This window comes from Lissotriton helveticus, chromosome 1_1 (assembly GCF_964261635.1).
Source record: "Lissotriton helveticus chromosome 1_1, aLisHel1.1, whole genome shotgun sequence".
NCBI lineage: Eukaryota > Metazoa > Chordata > Amphibia > Caudata > Salamandridae > Lissotriton > Lissotriton helveticus.
In genome coordinates, this window is record NC_136057.1 from 23,049,126 (window position 1) to 23,073,023 (window position 23,898).

General features: G+C 50.0%; 1 protein-coding gene across 1 annotated transcript in view; it reads left to right on the top strand.

The window, feature by feature from the left end:
* The window catches only part of UBE2L6 (ubiquitin conjugating enzyme E2 L6), an 82,087-nt gene that overhangs the window by 32,181 nt on the left and 26,008 nt on the right, over nucleotides 1-23,898 (top strand). Inside the window, exon 2 of the mRNA XM_078674180.1 lies at nucleotides 8,784-8,879. Coding sequence (XP_078530306.1) covers nucleotides 8,784-8,879 — 96 coding nt within the window. The remainder of the gene's footprint in view (nucleotides 1-8,783; nucleotides 8,880-23,898) is intronic.

The window sequence follows — 23,898 nt, forward strand, 5'->3', positions numbered from 1 at the left end:
GGCTGCACAGGCGACGCTTTGTTTCTTCTGACTGGGGCTGCACAGGCGCCGCTTTGTTTCTTCTGACTGGGGCTGCACAGGCGCCACTTTGTTTCTTCTGACTGGGGCTGCACAGGCGCCGCTTTGTTTCTTCTGACTGGGGCTGCACAGGCGCCGCTTTGTTTCTTCTGACTGGGGCTGCACAGGCGCCACTTTGTTTCTTCTGACTGGGGCTGCACAGGCGCCGCTTTGTTTCTTCTGACTGGGCCTGCAGAGGCGCCGCTTTGTTTCTTCTGACTGGGCCTACAAAGGCACCGCTTGGTTTCTTCTGACTGGGGCTGCAAAGGCGCCGCTTTGTTTCTTCTGACTGGGGCTGCACAGGCGCCCCTTGTCTTCTGACTGGGGCTGCACAGGCGCGCTTGTTTCTTCTGACTGAGGCTTCACAGGCGCCGCTTTGTTTCTTCTGACTGGGGCTGCACAGGTGCCGCTTTGTTTCTTCTTACTGGGGCTGCACAGGCGCCCCTTGTCTTCTGACTGGGGCTGCACAGGCGCCGCTTTGTTTCTTCTGACTGGGGCTGCACAGGCGCTGCTTTGTTTCTTCTGACTGGGGCTGCACAGGCGCTGCTTTGTTTCTTCTGACTGGGGCTGCACAGGCGCCGCTTTGTTTCTTCTGACTGGGGCTGCACAGGCGCCGCTTTGTTTCTTCTGACTGGGGCTGCACAGGCGCCGCTTTGTTTCTTCTGACTGGGGCTGCACAGGCGCCGCTTTGTTTCTTCTGACTGGGGCTGCACAGGCGCCGCTTTGTTTCTTCTGACTGGGGCTGCACAGGCGCCGCTTTGTTTCTTCTGACTGGGGCTGCACAGGCGCCGCTTTGTTTCTTCTGACTGGGGCTGCACAGGCGACGCTTTGTTTCTTGTGACTGGGGCTGCACAGGCGACGCTTTGTTTCTTGTGACTGGGGCTGCACAGGCGACGCTTTGTTTCTTGTGACTGGGGCTGCACAGGCGACGCTTTGTTTCTTGTGACTGGGGCTGCACAGGCGACGCTTTGTTTCTTGTGACTGGGGCTGCACAGGCGCCGCTTTGTTTCTTGTGACTGGGGCTGCACAGGCGCCGCTTTGTTTCTACTGACTGGGGCTGCACAGGCGCCGCTTTGTTTCTTCTGACTGGGCCTGCAGAGGCACGGCTTTGTTTCTTCTGACTGGGGCTGCACAGGCGACCCTTGTCTTCTGACTGGGGCTGCACAGGCACCGCTTTGTTTCTTCTGACTGGGGCTGCACAGGCACCGCTTTGTTTCTTCTGACTGGGGCTGCACAGGCGCCGCTTTGTTTCTTCTGACTGGGGTTGCACAGGCGCCGCTTTGTTTCTTCTGACTGGGGTTGCACAGGTGGCGGCCGATTTGTTTCTCCTGACTGGGGCTGCACAGGCACCGCTTTGTTTCTTGTGACTTGGGCTGCACAGGTGCCGCTTTGCTTCTTGTGACTTGGGCTGCACAGGCGCCGCTTTGTTTCTTGTGACTGGGGCTGCACAGGCGCCGCTTTGTTTCTTCTGACTGGGGCTGCACAGGCGCCCCTTGTCTTCTGACTGGGGCTGCACAGGCGCCCCTTGTCTTCTGACTGGGGCTGCACAGGCGCCCCATGCTTCTGACTGGGGCTGCACAGGCGCCCCATGTCTTCTGACTGGGGCTGCACAGGCGCCCCTTGTCTTCTGACTGGGGCTGCACAGGCGCCCCTTGTCTTCTGACTGGGGCTGCACAGGCGCCCCTTGTCTTCTGACTGGGGCTGCACAGGCGCCCCTTGTCTTCTGACTGGGGCTGCACAGGCGCCCCATTGTTTCTTCTGACTGGGGCTGCACAGGCGCTGCTTTGTTTCTTCTGACTGGGGTTGCACAGGTGCCGCTTTGTTTCTTCTGACTGGGGTTGCACAGGTGCCGGCCGATTTGTTTCTCCTGACTGGGGCTGCACAGGCACCGCTTTGTTTCTTCTGACTGGGGCTGCACAGGTGCCGCTTTGTTTCTTCTGACTGGGGCTGCACAGGCGCCGCTTTGTTTCTTCTGACTGGGGTTGCACAGGTGCCGGCCGATTTTGTTTCTCCTGACTGGGGCTGCACAGGCGCCGCTTTGTTTCTTCTGACTGGGGCTGCACAGGCACCCCTTGTCTTCTGACTGGGGCTGCACAGGCGCCCCTTGTCTTCTGACTGGGGCTGCACAGGCGCCGCTTGTTTCTTGTGACTGGGGCTGCACAGGCGCCGCTTTGTTTCTTGTGACTGGGGCTGCACAGGCGCCCTTTGTCTTCTGACTGGGGCTGCACAGGCGCCGCTTTGTTTCTTCTGACTGGGGCTGCACAGGTGCCGCTTTGTTTCTTCTGACTGGGGCTGCACAGGTGCCGCTTTGTTTCTTCCGACTGGGGCTGCACAGGCGCCGCTTGGTTTCTTCCGACTGGGGCTGCACAGGCGCCGCTTGGTTTCTTCCGACTGGGGCTGCACAGGCGCCGCTTGGTTTCTTCCGACTGGGGCTGCACAGGCGCCGCTTGGTTTCTTCCGACTGGGGCTGCACAGGCGCCGCTTGGTTTCTTCCGACTGGGGCTGCACAGGCGCCGCTTGGTTTCTTCCGACTGGGGCTGCACAGGCGCCGCTTGGTTTCTTCCGACTGGGGCTGCACAGGCGCTGCTTTGTTTCTTCTGACGGGTTGCTCTCCAAGGCGCCTCTTGGTATCTCTCGTTTTGTACAGGTACTGCTTACTACCATGGCTGCACGGGCTCCACATATTTAATATTACTGTGGTTGCACTTTTTCCTCCATGAACAGTGTTCAAGTCCTGTGAAAAGTTTGGAAGACACCTGCAGAAGGAACCACATCTAATGTACATCTATGGCTGCACGCGTGCCATTTGTTTCTTTTGCCTTGGCTACCGTTTTTCATTTTTTTTTTTGTGTGTGCAATTTTATATAGCACAATCTAGACCGGTGGTATCGGAGCTCTTTATAGAAGCACCAGTCACATTACACAAAGAAACATTCGTTTTTTGTAGGCTCAGGCTTCTTGAGTGATTTGCCCAGAATGTTAAGCTGACTCCTTCATGTACAAAAACTACAAAGCTGAGCGGGACTTTCAGTTTAGCCACTTTACACGTAATTAATTGTGTTTACTTGAGGAAAACCTTCTACAGTGCAAAATCAACACCAGCATGATTGTTGCCGCTCTCTCATTGATTCAGCGGAAGCAAGCGCACTACAATTCCCAGCGTGCATTAGGTTTTCCTTCATGGGCTTGTTTTATGTGCTCCCTCAGATGTCCAGTAAGGCTCTCTTAAGGTAGTAAGTTAATGATCAACAAATTGTGCGTGCTTTCTGTTCTAAATTTCCTGTCGCCATTTTACGGTTTTATTCTCATTCATTTTTAGGTCTCGCAACTGCGAACCGATCGTCGCTGCGAGACTCTATTGCAATCGTTTTTGCTTACAGGGAGCGACGAGAGATGTGCGCGTGCCGTAATCTGATCAGGTCGCGCGTGCGTTCAACATCTCCTGTCTCTCTCTCTCAGCATGGGCGTGATCATGCCCTCCCGCCTAAAGAGCCTCGCCGCCTCCGTCGCACCTCTCCGATTAGTTAGTGGTTCCCCGGGAGACGATGCGAGTGCCTGTTTCTCCCCCTCCGCCTTTAAACACTCACCGGCTGCAAGGGGGGAGCTCCTCTGACGGTGGCAGGACGTCTGTGGCTCTTGCGGTGGGGGCAGGCACCGACAATGTGCATCGCGCCCCCTCCGATGTCCAACAATGCTTGCTGGTTCCTCTGCCGGGGGCTCCCTCCGGTACATGGGAGTCCCGCGAAGCTGTGGCTCCTTTCGGCTGGCGGCCCCGGGCTCTCCACACTCCACGGGAGCCCCATGGCGCGGGAAGACGTCCCTTCTTCCGGGCGGGCGCTGGCCAATCACAGCGCGGCGGCGGCCATCACTCCACGTTAGCCTCGCTGCCGTGCTCCCTCCCCCCCGCTCCTCTGTGGTGCGCGCGCACCACTAGTCTATGCGCGCGCTGCTGTAGGGTTCTCAAGTTCTGAGGCGACGCCAGCCCTAAACAGATAATTCAATAAACATGTAGTCTGCTGTAGTTCATTATATCTATATTTACTCTTTCTCAAATTAGGCTCATTAGATATATTTACATGAGAATTGATTTAATAGCCGAAGAAAAGAAACTGCTAAAACTAGTCGAAACATTCTCTGCATTTTTAGAACATTTCCTGAGACTGTCCATTATTTGAGACCAAAATCGGGTAACTTTATTTACAGGCACTTTTTTTCCATGCACGCGTAAATACGGTTATTACATTCCCTCTATGCGAGTGTTCTTCTGCCACAACTAATCCATTATTAGGAATATATGCATAACTATATTCTATTCACCGTGGAAAAGACGGAGGCGCTTTGATTGGCAAAGGGTGTTGTTGGTATGCTCATTGGCTGAAGGTTTCGGCTGTTGGCCTCCGAATATGTATAGAGGTTTAGGATTGGATACGAGGCCTCTATCAGTTAGTTTTCTTATTTTGAGGTCCCGTAAAGTGCACCGTTGGCCACTGCTTGGGATTGGTTGAGGGATTACTTGTCTGACTAACAGATTTGAGTAACCCTGTTCCACGTGAAGAGAAAATGTCATGCAGGACCGAAACCAGTTAGGGACACTGGTGATTCATTCAAAGGAGGCTTAATCCGTGTTCTGAGTAGAAACGGACACTGTTTCCCAACATCCTTTGCAGGGCCACCTGGGCTGTTAGAGTCATGAGTTCGTCGTCAATTCCTTTTCTATTTACTGCTTCCTTTCTCTGCTACTTCTTCGGCTGTCCACATGCAAATATTTGACAATTTGATACGCATGTCATTGACTCTAGAAGGATGGAAGGCTGAGATGGCCATGCTGGGATCTGAACCTCTGGATTGCCGATCACGGATTATCTGAGCAGTGAGTGCTTAAAACCCATAACTCATATTAAAATTACTTGATGTCACTTTCGCCTGACCCTCGTCGTTCCTGATGTGCAGCTGCTTGCCTCAATGTTCTGCTGAAACCAGAAGATGCACCTCTGCTTTCTTTAAAGTCCCAGTCTAGGGTGTCCACCTGCTGGGCAATGCAACAACACTTTGCCTCATCCGGTCCACGGAGTCAGGCGAAAGCTACATCAAGTCCAGAACAAGCATTTGCAATGCAATAGGCCTCGCATTTACGAGAGTTTCAGATATTGGCATTGTAAATAACAATGCCTTTTATTTATGTTTTTAAAACAAAAACAAAAAAAAAGCATTGTTATTTGCAATGTCAATAGCTCAAACTCGCGTAACTGCGAGACCTACTGCATTGCAAATGCTTGTTAATTAATGCTGTAAATATAGACCATTTCATCCCACTGCTGCTCTGAGATAAAGCATCATTCAGACTCTTTGCCACAGATTATGACTTGTTCCTGTTCCTTGCAATTGCTGCCCCAGGGTTAGCTTGCCAGTTATGTAATATATCAGTGTTCAGAGCTGAAGATTGTTGGCATAATTCAAATTCCAGGTGACTTTGGGCGTGTGAAGCAAAGTTCGAAACATTCAATTGCTTCCTGACTAGTTCTCTATGTACAGAGCCTTCGGGGCCGCCTGAACTTGCATGTAGCACGGCTCATGCACTGCTCAAACTGCCTGGCGTCTGTAAATCCAGTGCATAGTTTACAGCAGGAGGTGTGTTAAATATGCCATCTTATTGTGTGGGGCAGATCACGTCATCCAGTGAGCACGCATACAAACTTAAAATGGAAAGATGCAGTTACAAGGAGAAAAAGGTTAAAAGTGGTGTGCACGGCACTTTTCGACTATCTTATTGTGTGAAGCATACGTTGCCCCTGACGCCGATTCTTAAGGTTGTTCAATACTCTAGTGATGCGGTCGCACTCAGAATGTTAGTGCTGATAACTTGCATCGAGGCACTTGTCTTTCTGTCTGTGCACTAAAAAGCCTTGCAGTGTGTCCATAGCTGTTTTCTGAGGCATGTATTTCTGAATAAGAAGACTGCATGGCCCGGTGTGTAGTAATTGTATAGCTCTTCACTCCCTGGGTGCCCAGCACCCAGGATAATGTGAGGCCTGCATGGCTTCAGTTATGAGGTCCAAAAGGCGAGACCCATTGGCTTCTGTTTTTGCTGGTACTGAAAACACGCTGGCAATAGGTGAGAATCATTTGCTTTGCCAGTGCTTATCTGATTATTGGCTTTGCTTCCTTTGAGAAACCAAGGGTGGCCCTGTTACTGTATGCTTTGAAGTGTAACTGCAGAGGTGTGCTGTCTGGTGTGGTCTCTGGTGTCTGATGCTCTGTATTGTGGACGGTGTTGTGCTCTCTGCTGTGTGTTGTGCTCTCTGCTGTGTGTTGTGCTCTCTGCTGTGTGTTGTGCTCTCTGCTGTGAGTTGTGCTCTCTGCTGTGTGTTGTGCTCTCTGCTGTGTGTTGTGCTCTCTGCTGTGTGTTGTGCTCTCTGCTGTGTGTTGTGCTCTCTGCTGTGTGTTGTGCTCTCTGCTGTGAGTTGTGCTCTCTGCTGTGAGTTGTGCTCTCTGCTGTGAGTTGTGCTCTCTGCTGTGAGTTGTGCTCTCTGCTGTGAGTTGTGCTCTCTGCTGTGAGTTGTGCTCTCTGCTGTGAGTTGTGCTCTCTGCTGTGAGTTGTGCTCTCTGCTGTGAGTTGTGCTCTCTGCTGTGAGTTGTGCTCTCTGCTGTGAGTTGTGCTCTCTGCTGTGAGTTGTGCTCTCTGCTGTGAGTTGTGCTCTCTGCTGTGAGTTGTGGTCTCTGCTGTGAGTTGTGGTCTCTGCTGTGAGTTGTGGTCTCTGCTGTGAGTTGTGGTCTCTGCTGTGTGTTGTGCTCTCTGCTGTGTGTTGTGCTCTCTGCTGTGTGTTGTGCTCTCTGCTGTGTGTTGTGGACTGTGTTGTGCTCTCTGCTGTGTTGTGGACTGTGTTGTGACTCCTGCTTTTTGTTGTGGACTGTGTTGTGCTCTCTGCTGTGTGTTGTGGACTGTGTTGTGCTCTCTGCTGTTTGTTGTGGACTGTGTTGTGCTCTCTGCTGTGTGTTGTGCTCTCTGCTGTTTGTTGTGGACTGTGTTGTGCGCTCTGCTGTTTGTTGTGGACTGTGTTGTGCTCTCTGCTGTGTGTTGTGCTCTCTGCTGTGTGTTGTGCTCTCTGCTGTGCTCTCTGCTGTGTGTTGTGCTCTCTGCTGTGTGTTGTGTGGACTGTTGTGCTTTGTGGACTGTTGTGCCCTCTGCTGAGTGTTGTGGACGGTGTCGTGCTCTCTGCTGAGTGTTGTGGACGGTGTCGTGCTCTCTGCTGAGTGTTGTGGACGGTGTCGCGCCTCTCTGGTGTGTGTGTCGCGCCTCTCTGGTGTGTGTGTCGCGCCTCTCTGGTGTGTGTGTGTCGCGCCTCTCTGGTGTGTGTGTGTCGCGCCTCTCTGGTGTGTGTGTGTCGCGCCTCTCTGGTGTGTGTGTGTCGCGCCTCTCTGGTGTGTGTGTGTCGCGCCTCTCTGGTGTGTGTGTCGCGCCTCTCTGGTGTGTGTGTGTGTCGCGCCTCTCTGGTGTGTGTGTGTGTCGGGCCTCTCTGGTGTGTGTGTGTGTCGGGCCTCTCGTGTGTGTGTGTGTCGGGCCTCTCTGGTGTGTGTGTGTCGGGCCTCACTGGTGTGTGTGTGTGTGTCGGGCCTCTCTGGTGTGTGTGTGTGTGTGTCGGGCCTCTCTGGTGTGTGTGTGTGTGTGTCGGGCCTCTCTGGTGTGTGTGTGTGTGTGTCGGGCCTCTCTGGTGTGTGTGTGTGTGTCGGGCCTCTCTGGTGTGTGTGTGTGTGTGTCGGGCCTCTCTGGTGTGTGTGTGTGTGTGTCGGGCCTCTCTGGTGTGTGTGTGTGTGTCGGGCCTCTCTGGTGTGTGTGTGTGTGTCGGGCCTCTCTGGTGTGTGTGTGTGTCGGGCCTCTCTGGTGTGTGTGTGTGTGTGTGTCGGGCCTCTCTGGTGTGTGTGTGTGTGTCGGGCCTCTCTGGTGTGTGTGTGTGTGTGTCGGGCCTCACTGGTGTGTGTGTGTGTGTGTCGGGCCTCACTGGTGTGTGTGTGTGTGTGTCGGGCCTCACTGGTGTGTGTGTGTGTCGGGCCTCTCTGGTGTGTGTGTGTGTGTCGGGCCTCTCTGGTGTGTGTGTGTGTGTCGGGCCTCTCTGGTGTGTGTGTGTGTCGGGCCTCTCTGGTGTGTGTGTGTGTCGGGCCTCTCTGGTGTGTGTGTGTGTGTCGGGCCTCACTGGTGTGTGTGTGTGTGTCGGGCCTCACTGGTGTGTGTGTGTGTGTCGGGCCTCACTGGTGTGTGTGTGTGTGTGTCGGGCCTCACTGGTGTGTGTGTGTGTGTCGGGCCTCACTGGTGTGTGTGTGTGTCGGGCCTCTCTGGTGTGTGTGTGTCGGGGACTGTGCTGTGCTCTGTGTCGCGGACTGTGCTGTGTCTGATTTGTGCTGCGCTGCCCTCTCGTCCCCTGGGCCACGCTGCCCTCCCAGTGCACACCTCATTCCAAGAGCTCTGCCAGCCTGCTAGCAGTGGGGTTGTCAGTTGAGCTCAGAAGTACTGACAACTGTGCCAAGGGTGCTGTCCGGGTTCCAGGAGCTCTGCCAGTACTAGGGTAGTTAGTGGAGCTGCAGGGCACCTTGCATCGGCCCCAGTGGCGTCAGAAGGGGGAGGGGGGTCACCGGATGCCAGGGGTGCAGCATGTTCCACAAGTACTGGTTGTGTCCTATGAGTGATGCCTTGCCTGCCTCTCTTTACCTCACCCTCTTGTCTCTCCCCACAGGAGCTGGACGAGATCAGGAAGTCGGGGTCTCGCTGCTTCCAGTCTGTGCAGGCCAATGACACCAATGTGCTGCTGTGGCAAGGCTTGCTGGTGCCGGTGAGTCCAGGGGTAAACGAGGGGGAGGGGGTGAGCTTGTGGCTTTAGGTCTGGCATTAGCCAAGGTCTGTTGGTATCGGTGAGTCCAGGGGCAAACGTGGGAGGCTGGGAGGTGAGCTTGTGGTTTTAGGTCTGGCATTAACCAAGGCTTGTTTGGTTAGATATAGATATATACACCCACACACCACACAGAGGAATTTTCAGCTAAATCTCTTCATCCAATAATCTGTTGTCATTTACATTTCGCATGCGCCCATCAAGTGTGTGGTGTAGAATGAGCCCGCTTCATCCATTGCATAAGCAACATTTTGTATGTGCACAGGCCCCAGAAAACATCTCCTTCAGTGCTAGAGCTGGATGACCAGTTTGTTTTTTTTATCTCTTTTTACATTTTTTTTATTCATGCATTGAGTCTAGAACAGGCGTTGGGAAGGCAAGTGGCAGCATGCAGTCCTAAAAGTGGTGGACCCTTTAATAATGTGATACGTAAAGGTGTGTTTGAAGCAATCTTGATCCCAAGAAAAGACTACTCTTTTTTATTAAAAATAACCTCTTTCCCTCCCTCGTCTTGCACTTGTAGAACATCCTCAAACATTCCTTTTCTGCTCCAAGCACTGTCCTGATCAGTGTCCCTGTGGCTGCAGGCATTTCTGGAGAGACCTCTACTACTGGGAGAAAGGCACATTGTAGTGGAGGTGGGAGCATGTATTTGGGTGAAGGTGGGTGAACTTCTATTCAACTCCTTGATAGTCAAAGGTGGGAAAAGGGTGAGAGGCCATAAACCGACAGAGGGTGGAATGGCAGTAAATAAGTGCAGCTCCAACTGACTTGTCCCACTGTCTTGAGATTGAAATTGATTAGTCAGGCTGCAGAAGCAGGTCCGTAACAGGTTTTTAATGCTTCATGGAGCCATGTCTTCATTGACCTAATGAGATAAAGATTGTGTTTAACGACGGGGTGAGCAATCTGTGTGCAGTGTTGCTTCATGTAGCCAGGTCTCCGTTGACATAGCGAGATCAGGGTTGGGCATGAGCAGTCTGTGTGCAGGGTTTTGCCTCAGGCGACAATTGTGTAGCGGAGGTACACTCTCTTGGAGACTTATCCAAGGACTTTTGATTTATAGCCTTGTTGAGCTGAGACTTCTTTAGGGGTAGGGATGTGAATCCCATCACGATAGGGATGATTTATGGGGCGTGGCTTGGCCGGCTGCAAGATGGCCGCACTCTGAGTGGGCTCTGCCGGCAAAGCTTAAACATCCACCACAATCTTGCAGGCATCCGCACCTTACCTGCACTTCAACGCCAACACTGGACTCTGCTGCTTGTAAGGCGCCAAACCGTTGCTCTGCCTGCTCTTGGCTGGGTCCTGTGGCTGAGTTCCGCCACCTGTGGCCGATGCTGGGCCTTCGTCACTGATCCGGCGTGGGTGAACCTGCTCCTGTATTGCGACGCGGCGGACTCCTAGTGCTGCGCACGCCGGTGCGCGACACGAGGACAGCGATCTACACCACCGGGTGAGTGGCGCTGCCTCTGTGGCTCTGTTGGTGGGGTAGGGGTCCGCGGGCCGTTCCGACTGGCCCGGGGCGCTGCGGCATTGGTGATTGCGCCATCTTGTCCTCTCTGGCTGCTCCCTGTTGCTGCCGTGGGTGCCCGGGCTGGGTGACGTGGGCGGCGGGTCCCCTGTGTCTCCCTGCTGGCGCGGCCTCAGCTCGGCGTGCGCCCCCCCCCCTGTACTGCACCGGCCGTCCTCATGATTGGACGAGTGGGCACTGCATGTTGCTGACGACATACCTCCCGGCGCCTGGTCTCATCTGTCGGCCCTCCTCCCAGGGCCCTGGATCTCCCCCTGCAGGCGTTGAAGCAGAGATCAGTCTCCGGACTTTCTGCGGCCCGCTGTGCCTCCTGCCCGACTGCCTTCTTGCTGAGGGGGGTGCTGCTGGAGCTTAGCGGACCCAACCCATACAAATGATTCCAAGAGCGCATTCCAACATACTATGCTCTTCATAAAGGAGTGGATGACTCATTATCTCAAGTTAAATTCCGATAAGACAGATAATTATCTCAAACAGAATAGAACCGTGGACACCAGCACACTGGCCAGCTGCATTGGGTATCCCCGACACATCCAAAAAGTCAGTGAAAAGCCTGGGAATCAAGATAAATGCTAATCTTTCCATGCAGGAACAGATCAGCCTGGTTTCATCTACCTGCATGTACCAACTGAGGACATTCAAGAAAATTAGGAAATCTTTCTCTAAGGAAACTAGCATAGTTATCCTGCACGCACTAATAATGTCCGGGTTGGATTATGCTAATTCCATATATTTAGGACTTCCGGTCAGCCAAATTCACAGGTTACAGCTCATTCATAATCAAGCAGCTAGGCTGGTTTTCCAGCAACCAAGACATTGCCACACCAAACCATTAATTAAGCAGCTTCATTGGCTTCCTGTGATACAGCGGTCTATGTTCAAGACCGGTTGTATGATTTTTAATGCACTTCATGAATCAGGACCCAAGATCTCTAGATACATGCCTACACGGAATCTTAGATCAGCAACAAAGAACAGGTTGACTGTTCCAAGATTCAAACGTAAGAGAATGGGTGGTTCGCGTTTTTCGGTACTAGCCCCCACTTTGTGGAATTCCCTTCCAATTGAAATTAGAATAACCTCAGAATATTTCAGCTTCTGAAAAAAAATAAAAACATGGTTATTCACCCAAGTTTACTGTTAGAGCCTGAAGGATAGCTCACTTCTCCTCTTAGCGCCATGAGACCGTTGGTATACAATCGCTCTACATGTTCCATAAACATAACATAAACCCTGAACCGGCCCCTTCTCCTTGCCTCTGAGGCCTGCATGCATCTGCTCCCGCGCAGAGTACTTCCATTCTACTGTAGGCGGGCATTTTGGCTCCTGTGTGCTCCTGGAGCTGCGCAGGCCCCGGGACTCTTTTGCCTCCACATCCACCACTTTGCTGCGCTCCTCTCATTTAGCCTTGTCCCCCTGAAGCCACTGGAGCACCTACACTCCTTCAGGTTCTCAAAGTATTGCGGCCTGGGGTGTGGTGTTTTGGCCGGACAGGTTCAGCTTAGTGGTGTGTTGCCTGCCTTCCTGCAGTTCCTCCCCCAACCTTGCTCTCTGTTCTTGGTGACTTGCTGGTGTGCCTGGGGCTGCCCGTCAGACTGCCGACCTTCCACAACTGCCAATTGTCTCTGCGGGAGGCTGTGAATATAGTTTCACTGTTTACCAGATAGAGCCACTGGCTTGTCCGCCCCTGGCCTTTCTTATCACCCCAGGAGTTTATCCTCCGAATCACGGCTACCTGCACTGCGGGGGCTCTGCTGGACTGCTTCTCGCCTCGTACTACCTTCTGCTGGTGGTCAGTGAGCTTCTGACTCAATTTGCTGCATCTCCGCCTCCCGTTGGCTCTCATCATGGGGAAGACTGACCCAAAGCAGCCCAAGATAGCCTTTGAGCTTCGTGGGTCCTCCCAACAGGGTGGAGCTGGCTCCGAAGGTGCTGACTCTGCAGCCATGATGATTTGAAAGCCATAATGCTCAGTCAAGTTGACCGTGACTGCCATCGCGACCCAACTGGGCCAACTCTCAGCCCGTCTTGACTTGGTAAAGGCCTGTGTTGACTCCCACGACAATCGTCTGCTTCATGTCGAGTCCAGGGTATCGGACGCCGAGCATGCTGCCACCCACGACCGTCGGAAACTTCTTCAGCTGGATAAAAATCTGGCGGTCATCCGGGAGAAGAATGAGGATTTGGAGGCCCGCTCCCGCCGGAGCAACCTCCGTATTACGGGCCTTCCGGAATCCACCAACATTTCACAGATGAAGGACTTTGTGAAATAGCTGATAAGGGAACTCTTTGGCGATGCCCTCTCCCCAGTTTTCATCGTGGAGCACGCACATCGCTCACTTGGCCCGCGTCCTGGTCCGGGGCTACCTCCACGTCCCATCATTGCTAAAATTCTAAATTATCGAGATCGGGACGCCATCCTTCGAGCGGCACGAAATAGTGGCACCATCAACCATCAGGGTAACGCACTCTCCTTCTACCCGGACTATACCCTTACTGTACAGGCGACCCGGCGGGAGTTCCTTCCGGCCAAGCGCATTCTCCAAAAATATGAGGTCTCGTTCTCCCTGGCCTACCCGGCGAAACTGAGGGTCCGTCAGGGGGCAAAAACACTCGTCTTTCCGTACCCAAGAGAGGCCGTTGCATTTGCCGAGAATCTTGACAAAGCGACCCGCTCCTCCCCATCCAGTGACAATGATTGAAGTGTGAACATTGATTTTCATTTATTCTTGTTCTATATGATGCCTAACACCACCTAAGCTTGGCCACCCTGCTTCACTGCAGGGGTATATGCCTAGCCCTGCCATGCCCCCACGGGATGATTCCCAATTCTAAAGTTATTTCCTCTCCTAGTTGTGGGTTCCTGGGGTGGGGAGGGTGGGTAACTCAGCCTAATTGGGGGGTTGGAGTGGGTGCGGGGTTGGGGGGATTTTGGTCTCTTGGGGGGGTTGGGTTGGGATGGGCCTTCCTTGGGTTGTTTTTGTTCCTCAATTGGGATGTGGCTTTATTCTGCCACCGTTTGTCTGTTATGCACTGCTTCTACATGATTAGATTTTGACACTGCATTGTGCTTACTGCTCCCTTTTCTGCGAGTCATATGTTATTTAAATCTTGTGTACACACTATGCCTTTAGTTCCTCCTCCCACTTGCTTGCTGTATTTACTCGGTTTGGGTGTACGGGGCGCTGTCCCTGCGCATTGTCGCGTTCTGCTCCATTGCTCCCTCTCCACCAGATTTAGGCCGGAGTGCTTTTCTTATTTTGCCCTGTCAGCTGAGGTCCCTGATGCACAGATTGCTCCCGCCCGTGGCCCTCCCCACCTGCATTGCGTAATATTACACTTAGGACCACTTCTTCATGGCTGACATAGTTTGCTGGACCTGGAACGTCCGCAGCCTGAACGACCATCGTAAGGCCTGACTGATACACTCACACTTACAGAGACATAGGGTGGACATATGCCTCATAGAGGAGACACACCTGATGCCCGGGTCCCTCACCAGACTCCAGGCGCGCTATTGGGTGGAATCCCACTCCTCTACCTACTCTTCATAAGCCAGGGGGGTTTCTATTCTGATAAGCAGGGGTCTCCCCTGGTACACTGCTCAGGCACTTACCGATCCAGAGGGCAGGTATGTAATCCTCCATGGCTCTCTATTGGCCCAGCCCATGACTATCGCCCCGGTCTACGGTCCCACCTCTGACGATCCGGACTTAATCATATATGTCACCTCATCTTCACTGTTGGCCTTGCGGCTGTCGTCTGGGGGAGGGGGGATTTTAATGTCACTCTTTCGGCGGCCCTCGATTGGTCTGGTTCCTACACGTGCCATCCGCGTGCCTCAGAAGCCCTCACATCTATCTTAACTGATAATTCTCTTTATGATGCTTGGTGCCACCTTCGGCCTGACACCCGTGAGGGAACATGTGTCACCGGCGTGAGGGGCTGTTGGTTGCACATAGATTTCTGGCTGACCTCACCGTATATCTTGATCTGGCTAACCGACGCAGCACACATGGCGTGCACCTTTTCTGACCATGCGCCGGTCCGGATTTGCCTCTGTCCCCCCCACTCCTCGCAGCGTGCATTTACCTGCCATCTCCCCCAAAACACTCTCCGGGACACTGTCTTTTGTGCTGACATTTAAATTACTATTACTAATTACTTTGACCTAAACGCTGGATCCGTGGACTAGGCTTCAGTACTTTGGGAAGGGTTTAAGGCCGTCATCCGGGGTGAATGTATTTCCAAACAGGCCGGTCTTCTGCGCTCCATCTGCAATGCCCTGGCTAAGCTCGAGGTGGACATCAAAGATGTAGATGCCGCCCAGGTTATAAACCCCAGCCCTGAGACGCTGGCATCGATACGCCAAAAACCCACTGAATTCTCTGAGGCGGCAGCCCGGTAACTTTCCTTCCTGGGTAGGGAGGGCCGGGCTCGTCGCTTCGGTGAAGGCGACCGACCGGGACATACCCTTGCCAGTCTCCCCTGCCCGCCACGTGCTGCTTCCTATATCACGGTCCTCAGCGATGGGGGTTCGGCTAGGACCACTTTCCCAGTGGAAATCAAGTCCCGCTTCCTTGATTTCTATTCACAGCTATAATCTGCCGACACCCCTCAGTCAGAGGAGGCCTTTGATCTATATTTCGAGTCTATTGGGCTGGTCTGGCTTGAGGACCACCACCAGGAATTTTTAGATGAACCATTCTCCACGGAAGAAATACTTGCAGCCATCAGTGGACTTCTCGGGGGGGATGGCCTACAGGCCTCATTTTACAAAATGTGTGCTGATCTCCTGGAACCACACTTGGCGTCTATGTACAACGAATCCTTTGATTCTGGCCTCTTTCCGCAGTCGCTCCGTGAGGCCATGATCACTCTGCTTCTCAAACCCGACAAGCCTGCTGACCGTCGTGATTCCTACCGCCCTCTTTCCCTAATAAACATTGACAACAAAATCTTCGCCAGGCTGATTGCCTTCCGCTAGCTGTTACTCATGCCTCTCATTGCCCTTCCAGACCAATCTGGTTTCATTCCTGGTAGGGCTACCTCGCATGACCTCCGTACAATTTTCTTTGCGTTACATTAAATTAATCCTAGTCTTCCCGCGGTGGCTTCCCTGCTGGACGCTACAAAGGCGTTCGACATGCTTGAGTGGCCCTTTTTATTTTACCTTTTACCACGCAAGGGTTTCAGCGAAATGTTTATTCGCAAGATCATGCTCCTATACACCAACCCCCCTGCACGTCTACGTATCAACGGCCAGATCTCTGACCCCATTAGTATTGACCGTGGCACCCGGCAAGGGTGCCCCCTATCGCCCATGCGTTTTGCCATTGCAATGGAGCCCTTAGCTGCCAGGCTCCGACAGCACCACACTCACAGGGGCATTGGTTTTTCGGCCCGCTCCCTTCTCGTCACCATGTACGCAGACGACGTAACCTTGTCCGTCATCCTCAGGACAATCTCAACCCCCTGGTCCGGGAAATCATACGATTCGGTGGACTTCCTGGCATTCAAGTTAACTGGAGCAAGTCAGTGTTGTTGCCCTTGACCGATGCCACCACGTCGTTCACTCCAGACTTCCCGTTTGTGTGGGCCTCAGGCCCCACGCGCTATCTAGGCATTTGGTTAAGCAGGGAATTGGACGAACTGTGGAGATCCAACTTCAGCCGTGCAGTTGACTGGCTGGAATCCAAGATCCCGTCCTGGAGCCGGTTTCCGCTGTCCCTGGCTGGCCAGATCGTAGTGCTAAGATGGTGGTCCTGCCAAAATTTCTCTACCTGTTTTTAAACGTTCCTATCCCTCTTACTACTCACTTTTTTCCCGCAAATTACGATCCCTAATCATTTCGCTCGTCTGGGCGGGGAAACAGCCACGAGTCGCATACGACATCCTCACCCTCCCCATGTCTGTCGGAGGTATGGGCGCTCCTGACTTCAACATCTATGCCTTGTGCGCCCAGGCCAGATTTTTGCACTTCTGGATTCACCCTACCCCCTATCAACCTCACGTTGCAGTTGAGACGGACATAGCATCCCCCTGGCCACTGTCCACTTCTTTGTTTGCGCCGGTGGTAGACACAGTCGCGACTTTGTGCTGGGCCTGGTCCGGCCTTCGCCGGTTCTCTAATATTCCCTTACTCTGTGCAAATGCTGTGCCAATAGGGAATCACTCTGACTTTCCCCCTCTCCAGCCTTCTGGCATGTCTAGGCATGCGATGCGTTTGGGTTTGCATACAGTTGCGGACCTCTATCCAGGGAATACTTTGTACTCCCTTCCTGATTCCTCGAGCCCGCTGGACATGCTTCTATTCTACCAGGTGCGTGCTGTCTGCCGGAAACTACTCTATACATTTCCTCAACCCCCAGCCACTATGCCTGCCTTGTACTTCATGTATACTTCCCCGTCCCCACACAAATTCGTCACCAAACTATACGCTCTTATGCTAACATCCACCTCCATTTCTGCTGACCGGGCGCGGGAGGCACTGTCTTGGTACAGACATTGTGCAAGACTGGCTATACTGCTGCAACAAGACGAAATTGTCACCAAATTATCGGCTCCGTCTGATACATTTTACGTTTTTGCACAGGCTGTACTGCACCCCTGCTCAGCTACACAAGCTCTGACTCGTACCAAGTGACGCTTGCATGCGCTGCGCTGCCCCCGCTGCGGTCTTCGCACACTTAGCGTGGGTATGCCCCAAGTTCTGTGCTAAGTTCTGATCATATACTGGAAATGTCTGTAATTTTGTTTGAAGTGCAGAAGGTAAATACGTTTGGCCCCATTAAACCTATGCTTACGACACTCTCCCATATGGAAGCCTCTGTGAACGACAGGCCATTACCATCTGCTCCTTCGGGAGAGCTGAGAGATGTCTCTGTTCAAGCAGGTACACCCCTTTATTTACTGTCCCCTCCAGAACCCGAGTGTAACCTTGAAAAGGAAGAGCTTTGTTTAAATACTAGGCCCCCCTTCAGGAAAGCCTATGTTGAAAATGTTCCCTTTGTTTAAAAATGGTCAAAGAAGGGGCACTGGAGAAGTTAAGAAAATCAGGATACTTGTCTCACAGCTAGGGAGGGGAGGGGGCGGCTTTAACTCCCTCTACCTCCCACGCCCAGTACCCTAATTTGCCAGGGAGAGGCGGGTCAAAGGCAGGGAAGAGGGGCAACCCCATAAGAAATTATAAGGGGGAAAATACAAAAAGGAAACATTAAAAGATAAGACTATTTCCCAAATGAAAAGTGATAAGGTTGCATTTTCACAGATTTCTGACTGGCAGAGTGACACACATATAATGATGGAGGAGGGTGTTCCTAAATCTGCGTTTTAAGGGGGGTTTCTATGGAGCCCCCACACCGCTTATGGTGTTAGGAGATTAGGAGATTGGCGCTTCTAAACCAAATTTGATGTCGTCGTCTCTAGCTTTTCTTCAGCGAGGGATTGACATTACATCTGTTTTAGAATACGAGGAATCCTCACCCCCCCCCAACCCGACCCCCCCCTCCATGTGTCATTATTCAGTGTCAGAAAGGTCTAAGGGCCATTAAATCAGGGGTGTCAGATGCGATGGGTCTCGAATGAGTATTTACCAGGTAATCCCAAAGATATTGTGGTCTCTTTGGGCAAGAGGGGACGATTAATAAATATGTCGACTGGCTCGGCAGCTGATCGCCAGGTTCCGGACATGTAATACGAATTGGCCCAGTAAAGAGAACAGTTCCCGCCCTCCAGCAGAAAGGAGTGATCCTTTGAGGTAGCTTGGGGAGTTTTTTTTTTTTTTTTTTTTTTTTTATTCAACTTTATTCGGTTTCCATTTTTTGAAAGCCATAAAAGTACATAAAAACAGAATAAATATTAAACACAGAACTTTCTTTACCAAACAGTACTTTGAGAGCGTATTATTAGAAGTCCTTCTCATATCAGAAAAAAAGTACTCGGTCACAGTTCATAGGTTAGTTCGGTGCCTAATACACAGTTTAAGATACTGTGCCACAGATTTTGTCATCAGGTTATTTTCCAAAAATTGTAATGCCAAGTGGGCAGGACGACACCTGCGAATTTTTAACACTTTTAATATTGGTGTTATCCATCGCCTGCGTAGTGGCGTATAAAATTTGCAAAAAAAGAGAACATGAATTGTGGACTGTGGAGATGTTAAGTCACAGGGACACGCTGAAACGGTATGGGTCCAATCGTTCTGTTTAGGAAATAAAACCAGGTAGTGGTATAAATTGAACCTGAAACTGGTTGGAAGGAATTTTTCATATTGTGTTACATCATACTGCAAGTACGGTTGAATAGTCGGAACCAACTGAATTAGTAGGCAATGCTGGACTGATGGTTTCCCTATTTCACTCAACATCCGTAGTTGAGATAGATGCGACATACAGATTGTTTTTAGTTCTTTTTTGGATATGTCTATTACTGACATGGGGTCGTCAAAAAATCTCGAAAAACCAATGTCTGTAAAAAAAGATTTCACGTATGCCAGCCATTTTATCTTTATCATATTGTCTAATTTCAAGCAATCCTGAATTATTATTTTTGTAAGCTGGCATTCGTCCGTTGCCCATATTCTGCGCCATAGCATGATCGGTTGAATTTTGATAATGTCGGATATGTATTCCTCCCCGAGTTCAAGGTGGCATCCATACGTAGTTGTGCTTCTTGGGACGGCCAGTAAAAATCTAAAAAAAGAGTTTTTGACTTTTTGTAATTGTTCTACGTTTGTCGTTTCCCAGACCCCTGCTCCGAATGTGGCTGTACTTATGCATTTAGCTTTATATATCTTAATCATCTCGGTCGGAGGTCTTTTACCGAGGCAAAGAGAAAAGGCCTTTAAAGCACCAACTGCTCTTATAAAGGACAATTTTCGAGAGTTGACTGCTTCCTTCCAGTTGAATGCTCGTCAATAGTGATACCTAAGTAGGGGTACGTGTTTGTTCTTTCAAGGGGTAGTTTGTCCACGTAAATTTTCTTTACCTTTTTCCCCACTTGGGGAGTTTACTATTGTCATGGAACATGTCGGGTTTGGGTCACAACGTGACAAAACAGAATATTCTGAAAGCCCTGAACCCCTTAATTATGTGTTTACAAGAAGCCTGGTCTTGTAAATAGTTTGACTGCGATGGCTATTTTGTGTTTTCCAGTTCTGCTTAAGAATTCGATTATTTGGAATCCGATGGAATTTGGTCATCCCTCAAATCTTTTCATATGCCTGATGTTTGCATGCCTGGGAGATAATGGTAGTTCCTCTTTCTTCCTCTTGGCAAATTTGTATGTTCCTCCCCCCGGTCTTGTGAAATGTTTTCGTTCTCTCGTCGGCTTTGAGTGAGCATTGTATAGTGGGTATGACAGTGGCTTTTGATTTATCTGCATTGGATCCGGGGATCTCTGGCCTGGGTATGGCCGATTTTAACAAAGCAAATTAGCGTTCCTTTTGGACATCACAAAATATGGCTGAGGTCCGTTTGATAATTAAGAGGGCTTTTGCAGAGCAGACGGGGTGTGTTCCCGACAATACCATTCAGTGTTTTGAGACCCAAATGGAAGAGATGCATAATTTAAGCCCTACCTCTGTTGGCCCTGCCATGTCTAAATAGGGCACATTCTCTTTAGTAATATTAAATCACGAAATGAATCAATAAGTTTGAAAATAGCATTTACAGTTCTATATGGGTGATCAACAGGAAATGAATCGCCTGAAACTAGTAAGAAGTTGCCGTAAACTCAGTAAAAGAAGGTATTACGATTTTAAGTGGATAGGCTTGAGGGAAGCTGCAAGGGCCAAAGACTCTAGAAAGTACTGGCGCCTGATAGCAGAATATTGCGACTCAAGGCAGAAGGCGCTGCCTATTCCGATTCCAGAGAAGGACTGGGTGGATTATATCTCCCTACTATATACGACCAACAATTGGAATTTGGTCCTCCTTCAGGGGAGGATTTTTTTTTTTTTTTTGCTTTATATAGCCCGAACTAGATCCGAGGCATCGGGTATCAGAGCGCTTTACATGAGCACCAGTTATGTTACAGATGAACACGTTCACTTTTGTTAGGCATGGGGAGATTAAGTGATTTGCCCAGAATCACAGGATGTGTATCTTCTTTGCCGAGACTGTAACCTGGTTCCCCAGGTCTGAGGTCGACCGCTCTAGCCGTAAGACTATTTAGTAGGGTTTATAAAGAACGCTAGAACATCTGGCGCACAAGGTCCTGATGGAATTCCGATTGCGTTAATTAAAAAGTAGGCTGTTTCCTGGGGCGGCCTTCTTGCCCCGTTGTTGAATTATTGCTTTCGAACTGGGAAAATTCCCCTTTCTTGGAAGGGTAGAGTTGTAGTCCCATTGTATAGAAAGGGTCACAAAATTTCTCCATCCAGCTTCAGACAAATTACTTTGCTGAATGCTAAGGAGAAATTATTTGCTAAAAGCATCCTCTGTCATCTGCAACAATGGGCCCATGACCAGAATATTATACCTCCAGAACAAGCCGGTATCTTAAAGAAACATAGTACCCTGGATAATATTGCGGTCCTCCAGACTATACTGCATTTATTGATTTCTCCACTGCGTTTGACAAAGTGGATTGCCAAACGCTGTGATGAAAGCTCCTTCGACTGGGTATCCCACATCTTCTGAGTCTCATCATGGAATTACACTCAGATACCTGGTGTCAAGTTTTGCTGGGAGGATCGCTGGGATTATCCCGTAAGATTAGAACACTAAATGGGCTCAAGCAGGGTTGCCTCCTGGCCCCTCTCGTTTTCTTTATCTATCTGTGATCTCCCCGGTGTCTTAAATTTGGTGAGGAGGGGGGGTGCACCCATAATTGGTACAATGTCCATCGGTTCTTTATTATATGTGGATGATGTGGCCATCCTTGATTTAAGGCCTATTGGTTTGCAATGTCATCTGAAAGCCGTTACCAAATTGTCAGAAGCATATTTCTTGAAAATTAACTTCGCCAAAGTAGGATCTTGGTCTTTTGTAAGAAAGGGCTTGAATAAAGAGGTGTTATCAGTGGATGTTGTGGTCTGAAAAACTGGAATTGGTTGATTCCTATTTATATCTTGGAAAGCTCTTTTCAAAAACTGGGCGAGAAATAGAGCATATTAAACTCTGTGTGAGCAGGGCTGTTTCCCAGGCTAGCGCACTGAACAGATTCTACAGAATCTGAGGGAGACGGTACTATGGCCATATTTTGTCAGTGTTCAGGGTTAATATTCCCCCTTCTCTGTCATATGGTGCTGTATTTGAACCCTTGGCTTTCCTTCGATAAGGCCAAAGGTCGAGTTCTGCGTCAAATCTGTAACCTAATCTCTGGCTGCCCCCCATGCTTTGTTTTGTTGAATTTGGCTTAATCTCCTCATCCATTTTATCCTTGGCAGCGGTTTTGAGGAAGGGTAATTCCCTCTTTTGGGGGGAAGAGGGTACATTTAGGAATGCCTTGAGAGTGGAAATTTTTGTTAAACTGAAAGAACAATCAACATTTTTTAGTCCTTCGTGCGAGCAAATGATTAATTTGGGTATAACTGGAACATTAACTCCCCCATGCCAAAGTCTGTATTGAAGCGATTTTAGAAAAAGTCTGTGACCTCCAATAGTTTGGCCAGAGATTTTACTTTAAGCCAGCCCAAGTCGCGCAATGAGGTGGTTTGTGGGAGTGCATTGGGGAACAAACCACAGCCCTATTTAACTTGGAACCTGCCTCATGGGATTAGAAGGTTGATGCTCTTGTTGAGATTCTATTTCTTGCCCTTAAGAGAAATTACTAGTTTTTGGGATAAAACGCTGAAAGAGGACAGATTTTGCAAAATGTGTTGTCTACAAGTTCAAGATTTTAATCCTGTGTTATTTGTGTGTCCAGAGTTGAAAAAGGCTAGGCGTATTTTCCTAAAACCTTTATACATCAAATTCAACATTCATTCCGCCCATGAGGCCTGCTTATTTGTCTTGTCCCCACCAAATGAAATGGTTTGTCATAGGAATCATCATTTCTTTTATTTTTAAAAAACGTTCTTGTCGGTTTACTAGGAAATTGTAATGTCATTTCTTGTGTAGTAATGTTTTGATTTTTGTTTATTCGCTGTATATGTGTCCTAATATTTTTACTCTTGCTTTTTAGGAATGCTTTGTTCCATTTCGCTCCTTGTATGTTGTACTTTGCACTTTGCTGTTTTACATGACTGTTATTCTCCCCCGCATTCTGTACAGTGTGTAACATAATAGATTTTTAAGGAGGCAGCCTCGTACAAAGAAAGAACTATTTATTGAAGGAAATGCATTTCTTGATTTATTTGTAGTGTGTAATTTTGTGGACCTCCGCTGGAGTTCCATATCCTAATAAACTTGAACTGTATTCATAGTGTTTTTAGATCCAGTTACAAGGACATGAATGTTGGAGAGTTTAGATCATACTACGTCAACGTTTTTGGGATGATGGCCCTTATAAGTTAGTTACCACAGATAGACAAGGTGATGCTCAGGAGTTTAAGGTGTGAGGGCTGTGCCTATCGCGTGGAGTTGGGGGTAAGTATCACTTAACCCCTTCCATGCTGCTGCGATTCTGCTCCTGTGCTGAAGATTTCAGCGCGGGTGCGGTCATGACGGCCCCCAGCCGTCATCAGCACACGAGCACTGTAGTGCATGACGGCTGGGGGCCGTCATCAGCATGCAAGGGGTTAAAGAGCTTGTCCTGTGAATTACTGCAGTGGCGCTTCAGCATCCGACCCTTCTGTAGTGTTGTGTGGGATTCATTGTACACCTGTAATCCTCACCTGCGCTCTTCTCTCGCCTTGAAATTCAATAATGGTGCCAGTGAAACCGATTGTATTCAGACAGTTGTGATCTTCAGATGGATCACATCTACATGTAGACCATTCTTAGAGCGGCCATTGTGGATGACAAACCATTGTTTAACTGCAGAACGTAGCAAAAACTGAAATACTGCTGGTCCTTTCCCTCCTGGTGTGTAGTTCTCCTCGATGGAGACTTACAAACCTATGGTGTGGCAGGAAATTTCACAGAAGGGCGAATTCTCTTGGTGTTAGTTTTGCTTCTCTTTTATAACTGTGAATGAAAGGAATTCTGTGAAGCAATTATCATGTCCCTTTGTTATGACTGATCAGACATTGTCTCCAAGAATAGAAGTGTGCTGCATTTTATTGTGTAGTGTTAGGCAAAGGCTACCTAGCTAGTTCCATGTTGTTCAGAATTTGACGTAGGGTTGAAAGTCCCTGGCACACACTGTATGCTGGCCTTCTCCTCAAGTCATCAGTCTTGATGACTAAGTAGGTTTTCCTGGGACTTTTTCCCGTGAAGCACGCTCATGTCACGAGTACCCTTACGTCTGCTGTTTTTGTTCTACATGTTGCTTACAGGCTCTTAGACCTGGCATCTTGCGTGGTTTTCCCCTAACTTTTCT